The sequence below is a fragment of the Geospiza fortis genome, unplaced genomic scaffold (assembly GCF_000277835.1).
Source record: "Geospiza fortis unplaced genomic scaffold, GeoFor_1.0 scaffold104, whole genome shotgun sequence".
NCBI lineage: Eukaryota > Metazoa > Chordata > Aves > Passeriformes > Thraupidae > Geospiza > Geospiza fortis.
In genome coordinates this window covers 2,898,626-2,909,327 of record NW_005054325.1, presented here as the reverse complement: position 1 = coordinate 2,909,327, position 10,702 = coordinate 2,898,626, and the positions used below count along the sequence as shown (strand labels likewise).

Genomic DNA, 10,702 nt, shown 5'->3' with positions numbered 1-10,702 from the left:
TCAGTATGTAACCATAGTGTTTTCAAATGAGTGTCCTAAAAACTTTTTGACTCAACCCAAAGTGAATGGAAACACATTGGGTTTAGCACAAAAGGCTGGTCAGCTCAGCTGGTGCCTTTTAATGGCTTCAAAATTCTCCAAGTAATTGCAACCACCACATTGCTTGGGAGGAATGTGAAAGGTAGATGGATATGATATGAATGCCCATCGTTGCCTTTTGAGACCTAATGAAACCAGTTTGTTCCTTTGCTCTCAGACGGCTACCTCAAATATAATGAACCTTCCCTTGGAAATGCCTTTTCTCATCAGTGGAGATGTAAATATATCTGTATCTCTGTCTTTAAAATACTGAATGTGTCTTCTCTCTCCATGAATTGCATGGGGAATCAAAGGCTGTGTTCGCCAGGATGGATTTCTTAAACTTCCTCTCCCCTGCTCTGACAAGTTTTGTGCCAAGTGAAAGAGTTGATAAAAGCAGATTGGATTTCAGACAAAAATTTCACTTTAGGGTAGTTTAGTGTGATTAATCTGCCTTTTTATGTCCCTGCTTTTTGTTTCCTCCCGTTTTGGAGAGGGTGTAAAGACCAATGCAAGTAAGAAATCCTATCATCAGTAACTGGAGATCGAGATCCCAAAAGAGAAGCTACTGTTAAATGTATACACCATACCATCTATTTTTTATTCACTGATACCACCCAGTGTTACAAGCTTTTGGATTTAAGAACATTTTTATTTGTATCTGCATCCTGTTTATCACTGAAATGCTACTAGGGGAGGAGATTAGACAGAAAAGTATATTCTTGTCATACAAGTGGTTGGTAATATTTTAAAGCACCAACACATGCTAATTGTTGCAGCCAGAATTCATACAAACACTCTTGAAAGTTACTGATGATACAGGTTCTGCGCAGTGTGTGATTTTCATAAAGTGGCAAAGCATCAAGAACACACAATGAATGACTTCAGTACATGATCAGGCCCATGGCTACTCAACAATTGTTGTCGTGGATTAGGCGGCACTTCAAAACCTTGAGATAGTTGTCGATTTTGTGGGAATCTCGGCGGAGGCAGTGCAGCAGGTTGTAAAAGGCAAAGAGTCTGGAGTCTTCATCAGCAAGCTGCAGGGATGGAAGTCCGTCCCACGGAGTGTAAATCTCATTTTCGACCTCCCCAGAGTGAACCTAAATACACAAAGTGGTATTAATAGTAAATGATAGTGAGCCTGACTGGATGTAGAAGGCAGAATTTAAAATACTGTCCTTGAAGAATGTTAGTGTATGGCTTCTAATGTGCTTTCTGTTGTGGCTCTCATTATTCTGTACAATGTTCTATATCTTCATTCAGATTTTGAATGAATTTGTCAGATTTTTCAGTTTATTTTCCTAAAACATGTGAAAAGCATAACTGTCTCAGTAGTGTTTTAAGAGAACTAGTGTATTAACCAGTATTCAGGGAAAACTGACTTTGAAGAGAAATCAATCCTCCCTTCATGCTTGGACTCATCAGGGTCATCTCTCTTTGGCTCCCTCCACCTTCAAAACTTTGTTAAAACTTGTTCTTAGAAGTTGTTTGTGTGCAACAAAGAGATTAGTATCAGCCCTTATCAGAAAAATCTCTCAATAATACGTATTCAGAAGTACTGGCTCCATCAAAAAAACCCAAAAAACCCTGAGTGATACAATGACATCTAATGTTAGAAAACTACATGTGGGAACACATGTAGTGAGTTAGTATCTGAGGTGAAGACTGGTTTAGGTCTCCCTGTTTGAAGACAATTATTAATTATCTCTAATCACATAAATCTACCTTTCATAGCAGGAAGGAAGTCTGTGCCTATTGGTGCTTGCGCACCATCCTTATTTCACACAAGTCATACTTTGAAAAGACATATAGGAGAGTATCTGTGGAACTGCTATCATTCAGTTTAAGCAAAAGGGGAAAAAATAGACCCACTATGACTTAAAAATATGGTTTGACACTAATGAATGAGACAGTCTTATCTCTTTCTGTAAATAATGTGAATGAGAAGGTGGTGACAGGGAAACTGGAGCAGCACCTGACTTACTCTTATCTTGGACCCTCAGCTGTGCCCTTTTTACACATGAATGTGTGATAGAGATGTATTTGATTACACTGATAAATGTATTTGTAGCCTGGATGGTATAAGGTTTCTGAGTGAAGAGACACCTAACTGAGAGACCTTGAGTGATCTAGTGGAAAGTGGTGGATACAGTGATGGTGACACTCTTTGTGCTGTTCAGCTGCTCAGAGAAGTGAAGTCAGAACCTCTTGTCAACATCTAACTCACTGACAGAATGATAAATTCACTGACCAATGGAGGCCCCTTTAAAAATAAACAAGCGAGAACTGGTTTTGTTCAGGAAAGCTTTCAATCAATTAGTGGCAGCAAGAGCTATTCAAGTATGGGTTTTGTGAGACAACAGCTTTGTTGTCTAAACTCACAAGTACAGGGGGAGCCAAGTCAGACACAGAGTCCAGAGGAATCAGTGTGGTGTGAAAAGAGAAATGAAAGATATCAGGGTTACTTTGTATGCCACATCCTTGCAATAGCCCAGACTCACAGAGCTGTTTTAAACACAGTATCTGTTTCCAATACCTCTGCATAATACCTATTTGTATACAGATGCATAAACATATGCTGAAACACACACACACAAGTACACACGCATATATATATGGATTGCAGATTGAAAATTCTCAGAGAGAGAATGACCATAGTCAGTCCTGATAATTACACCTTACCCTGAAGCATAACTGGGAGGGTCATAGGTCATTCTATGACAATCATATCACATTGTCTCTTTAGAAATTGCAAGTTAGCAGAAGAAATCTGAAAGAAGAAAGCTGAAAAGATCTCAGACTTGACTACCTTGTCTCCCTTTTTTATCTTCACATCTACTGTTTCCTTTCATATTCCAGGTAGGGAGAACCTAACAGTGTACATGTCTTCCTTAAAGCAATTGGCTGGAAGGGTATTAAGGACAGACTTACCCGCCCAACTATTTTCTCCATTCCTTCTAGAAGTCTCTTGTTTTGTTCTTCAATCTCCACAGCCTTCCAGAGAATGGTTTCTGGAGCTTCTTTGATTCTTTGTACTTCAGAGGCCAGGTGGATCAGGGGATCATTCCAGGAACGCAGAACTCCCAGAATTAAATTCAGTAGGTCTTCATGCTGCACACCCAGAGTAAAGAAAGGTGGTTAAAAGAAGAAAGCTAATTCTGGTAAAATTAGAAGGTATTTAGAGCAGTGTCCTCAGACATTGTGATTTAGGAACTTATTCCAGGACCTATCACTGAACGTGCCCTATAGCCCTGTCTTAGATACCTCTGTGCAATTGCAGTTTTGAAGTTTGTCATTGGTGTCATCATGTTCTACAATATTTGTGTGAGACATTCTGCAGTGGAAAATATAATTGAATACTCTCAGCCTTAAAAATTAGCAAGCATAACTATGTGTCCTCTCTGTGAAAGAAAACCCAGAGTTTCTTATCTGATTTTTGATGAACATTTTAAAATCCACTGATTATTTTTATATATTTTTTTTAATTTAGTACTGACTGGAAGGTACACATTATGGTAAACCACCAAATAGCTTTTATTGCCTCTACATAACTCATCTGTCCTCCCCTTTGAACAACAGGGCTTCCAGCAGTAGCTCTCTGGTTTTAAAAATTGCCCTTTCTTGTGGGCAATGGGAATTCATCAAGCCTATGGTTAAGTTCATGGCAGTATTGAACTTTTTCTCATTTGCTAGATGCACAACCCAGGCCTGTGAATTCTATTGCTTCCACTGGAATTTCTAAATGACACACTGAGAAGCTGGTGATACTGTGAGTATGGTAAACCACCAAATAGCTTTTATTGCCTCTACATAACTCATCTGTCCTCCCCTTTGAACAACAGGGCTTCCAGCAGTAGCTCTCTGGTTTTAAAAATTGTCCTTTCTTGTGGGTAATAGGAATTCATCAAGCCTATGGTTAAGTTCATGGCAGTATTAAACTTTTTCTTATTTGCTAGATGCACAACCCAGGGCTGTGAATTCTATTGCTTCCACTAGAATTTCTAAATGACACACTGAGAAACTGGTGATACTGTGATATTGTGAAGATATCACCATCACCATGAAACTCATAGAGATTTTGCTCTCAAACAGCCCCATTTTCAAAGCTCCGCTTATTTTTTTCTCCGGAGAATTTTTAAATTGTATCTGTGAGCATAAACGGAATGAGACCATCTTCAGTGAAGTTTATAATTATTATAAATGATGTAGGTATGCAGTATGTTTCTATTTACACATATTTTGCAGATTTTCACGCTAGAGTCTTTGTATTTGGATGATGGATGACCACTTTAGCCCACTGGTAACAGAAAGAATATCTATTCAATATTTTTTTAGTAATGCCAGTGTTTTGAGTTACTGGAAAACTTTACCTCTGTCTATATACAGCAATGTGTTCTTAAGTTTGTAAATACATTAACTGTGTATAAGATGTTTTAAGATAATGTTTAAAGGTTGTGGTGTTCTCGACACTGCATAAACATGGTAACCGTCATTGTCCCATGAGGTTGTATTTTAATTGGAATTAAGGTACAGTGATTAAATGTACCATACAAGAAAAGAAAGGGATGATGAAAGTCACTGGTACTTATATATGCTGTATGGTTTGTAACTTACCATCTGCAAATGTTTAATCAACTTTGGCTTTTTGGTGCTTTCCTCTTCTTGGCTTTTTAATTCTGATTGAGTTGATCTCCCTCTCGCTCTGAAAGATGCCTCACTATTCTGTAACCCTCCTTCCCTGCCTTCCCCTGCTCTGTCTTACACCGAATTACACTGGAAGTGGGACTTACATGAATCTGCTGAGCCTGCTCCTTATCTTCAGGAGTGGTTAAGGATGCAGTGTGGCAGCTGTTGACAGCTTTTGCAATGAAACCCCGGCCCTGGGCGTAGCGTTCATCCTGCAGATCAGCACAGACAGGTGTTATTAAGACAGAAAAGCAAGAGCTTCAGCTCAAACACTTTGCTAGCTAATCATTGTTCCATAGCTTTTATCACTGCTTTTACATGCTGTAAAGGTCAAAAGTTTCTGGTGAGTCTCTAGAGTGGAACTGGCAACCAGCAAAAACAAATGTTCCACGATGAAGAATGACGGGAAAATGGCATCTTTTAATAGAAGTGCTGGGGATCTTAGCAACATTCAGGACTATATACCAATTTGGTCACCCTTGGGACTTTCACCAGACAGCAGTCATACTTGTTTACTTATTATATGTTAGCATGTGTTTGTGATTAAAAAGTATTAAATTGCAATTTTATTATTTCTTGCTCTCAGGAAAAGACTACTTACAAATTCATTGAACATTTCCGAAGAGAGATAGTGAATGTAGTGTGAAAGTTTAACTGCTCGGTCAAAAAGCTCCTCAAGGGAAAGCTGGCAATTGACAGATCCATTGGGGCAGATTGGCATAGAGGTCACTCCTTCCTTTGTCAGAAGCATGTGGGACACCAGAAGGGCTGCCAGCAGCAAACCTGTTCAAGTTTAAGACACGGTGAAATGGGCACACCTTGACTTGCAGGTGTATTTAGAAGCAGCTGTCAGACCCAGATGCTGGGTGATTTGTGTTGTGCTGTCACACGGCTCAGAGTACCCTCTGTGCTGGTTGCTCTGGCAGTTCAGGACAGACACACTGTAATTCTATAATTCTTTTATCCTTTCTCCCCTCTATCATCCTGATGGTATAGCAGAGCCAGTTACAGTGTTTGAGGAGACAAGGTAACCTGTGCTGCAGTGTACAGTGTATTCTGAAGTCACTTACTACAGGTCTGGCTTTATAACAGAGTGATAAACAGAAAAAAAAACAAATCAAACTTCTTCACAGTGTAAATACAGATACATATTTATATTTACACAGATATATAAGTTTGGAAAATAGATTGGTCTTTTTTTCTTTCTTTCTTTCTTTCTTTCTTCTTTTTTTTTTTTTTCTCTCTACGTCTTTTTTTTTCTTTCCCTCCTCCTCATCCCAGAGGTCCTTTTCTTCTTGCAAACATTTGGAGTTAAAATTAATTTTTGTGGGAGGGTGGTTAGGTCACTCTTAAGGCTGTGATTGTCCTGGGAGTTCCTTCAAAAGATTTCCAGCAGCTGTGTTTCTTTGCTCTTTAGAATTTAACCCTAAGTTTCCTACTTCTAAGAAATCAGTGATAGTTTTTGTCTTTTCTCCTGAAACTCATGTAGAGGACTTCTCATTATCTAAAGCATAAGACCTCATCTGCCTAAAGTTTTCATGTTAACTTAGCAGAGTTAAGTTTTTTGTTCAGTGAAATAAAATATATAGAGAAAAGCAATGGCAAATAATTAAAATATTTGGTAAATGAATGTATTTGTTCTGAGACTTTTACTTCTGGAAATTGACGTATTACCTATATTGGTTGACTAGACTTATTTAAAATGCTCAATGAAAGTGGGCTTCATAAATCAGCAAAACTATCCCTAAGGTTGTCACATGATAAGTTTCTTTCTAGGTCTACATTAAAAAAAGGTGCATGTACACAATAATGATGTAAGCCCTCCTCCTCCCCCATAATCAAGGTACATGCTGGATGCTGCATTTAGGAAAGTACTCTAAGGAATAACTTTGTGAAAACCTGAGACTTGTTGGCTTGGAAAGTCGATGAACATTTTGAAAATATTAATTTCAAAATTACCTCATCACCTCTAGATTTGTGGGTAATGACATCTAGTCATAACCTTCTGAGTGGTGCAGCAAACCAGTCCAGATCCAAACTTTCACATGCAGGTGTGACACCCGTCAAGCCAATTTTTTTGTGACAGAACCAATGCAAAGGAACTCTTAGAATACAAAAGGCATCAAGCTCCTTTCTTCAGGTTTTGCCCTTTCTGGAAAATTATGTGGCTGGAAGACCTCAGTTTTTAGATCTGTTACATTTCATATGCTTCCTAATTCAGTAGAAATGCAAAGAAGTATAAAAAGTTAATGGTGAATGTCAAAATTCTTACCTTTCAGTGAAGCCCCCCTGGTGCTCATGGTCAGCATCCTGGATGATGACTTTCTCTATCAGAAAGACACCTCAATGCTTGCTGCTATTCTCCACACATACCACTTTTATATACACCATCCAGGGTCCATTTTGCATACATTCAGCAGGTTGTGGAGTTTGCCTCGATAATTACAAACATCAAATTGCCTTTCTTCCACATTCATATTCAGTATTTTTTGGTTCTTTTTTTTTTTTATTTTAGCTGTGAGGGGGAATTTCATTAATAAGTTGAGCTGCAGGATCCCAAGTACGATTGAATGAAGAGACTGCCAATATTTTGCCCTGAATGAGGTGAAAATGCCATTGATCTTGGAAATCTCCAGTTCTGAGACAGATATTCTCAATGTTTCTAGCCTGCTCCTCTCACTCCCCATGATAGTCTTCTCACTTCTTGCTTCAGCCATCTAAGCTTGCTTACATGAAAATTCTGGCTATTTGTGGAAGGCAAACAGTAGTTTACAGCATCCTCATTGAGAGAAATAGCATAAATTGAAAAGAAATTTATCCAGAGTAAAGGGAACCGAGGCTCCTGGAAAGACAGGTCACTCTCTGTAAGATTGTAGATATCACAGTCATGGTCAGCTAAAAAATATATTACACAGCACAAATCTTGGTATAACTGATCCTCTGTCTGAGAGATGTTTAGAGAAATAGGCTGAGTTTTTATATTAAAAAAAGAAAAAATTTAGAAGAATTGAAGAGGTAGAAGTTATATGCTTACTGCTTAATCTGAAATGTCTCATGAATAAGTTAGCATTGTTTAAAAAAACAAACCCAACCTCTACAGAACCATGAAATTATTTTCTATACTCAAAAACTCTCTGCGTAAAAGATGGGCATTTTTACCACATGCAAAACATGTGCTGTCGTCAGCAGTGAGGTTTGTTCTCGGTTCTGATGCATCTGTGGTAAGCTGCAAACCAGCTTGAGCAGGTTGGCCCTGTTTTCTTCTTGTGTGAGGCTCATCTGCATGAATATGTTAGCAAATATATAACCTTTCATCTGTTTCTCAGGTCCATTTACCTACGGAGAAACTTTCCAATTAGATGCCATGATGAATAAGGTATACAGTGTTAATAAATTTTCTTGCCTTTAGGCAACTTGTTCCATACCTGTGGAATGGGTATACATGCAACCCAGAACCCTTCATTATTTCAGGATTCTTGAAGTAATGATGAACAAGGGAGAAGAAAGTCTAAGCATTTAGGGAAGGCATTCCTTGGGAAACAAGATACTTCAGCAATAAACCAGAACCAGCAACAGATGGTCTACCTTTGCTAAATTCTAGTATTTTTGCTAGAACAGTTTGTTCTGCATAGGGGCTGCACCTTTACTGGAAATTGAGGTTCTGCTGAGTAAATGAAGTAGCTGTTGTCTGCAGCAGGAAAAGTGGCAATTTGATGAAGGCAGTAATATTAGAATGGGGCCACAGCAAAAACTCTAGCATGGATGGTAGAAAAAAATACTGCTGTCTTCTAAACTGTGGTTAATGGCTTATGAGCTTGATTTAATTCAGCTTCATCTGAAAACCTGCCCCAATAAGATTACAGGTGAGACTGAAAAATCCTGGTATCTTACTTTAGAAGAGTCCTGTGAATTAGATGAATGAACAGTTCTCAACCCACCTGTTGCTCTTTCATTCACTAATCTCATTGTCTTGGCATTTTGAGGGTTTGGTGGTGGGGCCAAAATAAGGCACTGAGTTAATACTGGGGACTAGATAATAAAGGCAACAGGTAAACTCCCTAGTCTGTCTTTCTGTTTTTGGACAGGGAGGCTTCTCTGAGGCCCGATGACATCAGCTGAAGTCAATATCCTTATATGACTTAGCTTGGAGGATAACCTGCCTCTTGCTGTGTAAATGTAGACAAGCACCTTAAATGTAGATCACAAGAGAGTGGTTTATTTGAAATCACTGCATGACGTTTTATTTAAAATATTCTACCACAAAATAATGCAATTTAATTTTCTCTTGCACCTTTCATCCTCAAATACTCTACAAACATGAATGGATTAAAATTGTCAGCAATCAAAAATCATAGGCAGGAGAGAAGACACTCTCTATAAAGTGGATAAGTATAAAGGTGAAGTTCTTTTACCAGGTGTGAGAACTGACATAGAGGTTAACTTTATTTGTGTCTGCACAGGATGAAGGAAAAAATAAAATAAAATTCCTGATTCCCAGACCTGCACTTTAGGTGAAGAACTTAATTTCTTACTAGTACCAAAGAAGAAAAAACAAGGGAGAGAGAAAGAAAAGAGAGGAAGAGCTGAAATAACCAGAAATAAATAGATCAAAATGCTAATTTTCTTTTATAAATTAGGAATTTTTTCCTATTTAAAAGCTGAATAAAAACTTGAAAGTAGGTGAAGTAGCTGAAAATGCTTCCTTCTGCCTGGCTTTATATGCCACTTTAAAGTGACCTGGCTTTATATGCTCCAAGGACATAGAATATGGCATCTCATTATCTCTAATTATTCTCTGAATCATGGAAAGGAAGTTCATTCTAGCCCCCAATAACCACCTAATTGCCTAATTTTAACGATAACTCAAGACAGCAATGTAGGTAGCTGGACAGTTTTTCCTTACTGAGGGAAAAGCCTCTGGAACAACATGAGGAACTACAAAGCACAGCTCTGGTTAGCAGCATGTTTCCATCTCCCTTGGTCTTCTACTTCTGCCTTAGAAATATACATATACATATATATATATATATTTAATTATTGTTTTAAAATTATCACATTCCTTTTATCTTCAAGGTCTTTCCTGGAAATAAAATGAGCAATTGTTACCACTCAGTGTAAACAATATACCAAAAGCAGGACTTACTATAGGCAGACTTTATTATATATGGCTTTTAGCTCATTATTCATGCTTCATAGGCATTACATGTGATGTATCAATATTACAGATAACAACATTTAGTGCTTGTTTCTCAATAGCCTTATCTTTTCATCTCATATCAGGTTTCAAACCGTGAATTAGACTGCGGCATCTTGATTAAGAACTATTGATCAGTACTGGAAGATCAAATATTCCAATTCCATTTTACCTTATTTAAAGTTTTTGAGATATGCAAAGTCTTGTGTCTGATTGATGGCTAATGCAGAAGAATGAAAAATCTTTTCTAATAGAATAGTTCTTTGTAGAATACTTAGGTAGTTTAATTGAAGACTGCAATATCACTGGATTTTGACTTTTACTTACTTAGAATTATCTGTCTTTATTAACAGAACAGTAGTTGATGCAGAAGTTTGAAATATCGAAGTTTGGTTATGTTTTTAAAAGATGATCCCCAAGTGGAGATCATGCAAAGATGAATATTCAGAAAAATATTCCTGCATGTCATCTAAATAATTAACTCTTTGGATACACATTAAAAAAAAAAAAGGATTGTGTGTTATTGAGTTTTTGCATTCTTGTTTGTACATGCAATGAGAAATACAAAGAAAGTCAAGGTCCCTCTGTAATTAAATCTGGCAAAGGATGTCAAGAGGAGCAAGAAGGGCTTTTTCAAACACGAAGGAAAGCTAAGGATAATGTGGACCTGTAACTAAGTGGAAGGGACACCCTGGTAACAGAGGATGCAGAGAAGGCAGAACTGCTGAATGCTGCCTTTGC

General features: G+C 37.8%; 1 protein-coding gene across 1 annotated transcript; it reads right to left on the bottom strand.

Moving 5' to 3' along the window:
• Positions 1–716: 716 nt before the first annotated feature.
• On the bottom strand, positions 717–7,119 carry PRL (prolactin). The gene is made up of 5 exons (XM_005420965.1): positions 7,040–7,119; positions 5,369–5,550; positions 4,872–4,979; positions 3,013–3,192; positions 717–1,181 (listed from the first exon to the last, which is right to left on the bottom strand). The coding sequence occupies exons 1-5, from the start codon at positions 7,074–7,076 to the stop codon at positions 990–992; spliced, it is 699 nt and encodes a 232-aa protein (XP_005421022.1). The 5' UTR covers positions 7,077–7,119; the 3' UTR covers positions 717–989.
• Between the last annotated feature and the right edge of the window lie 3,583 nt (positions 7,120–10,702).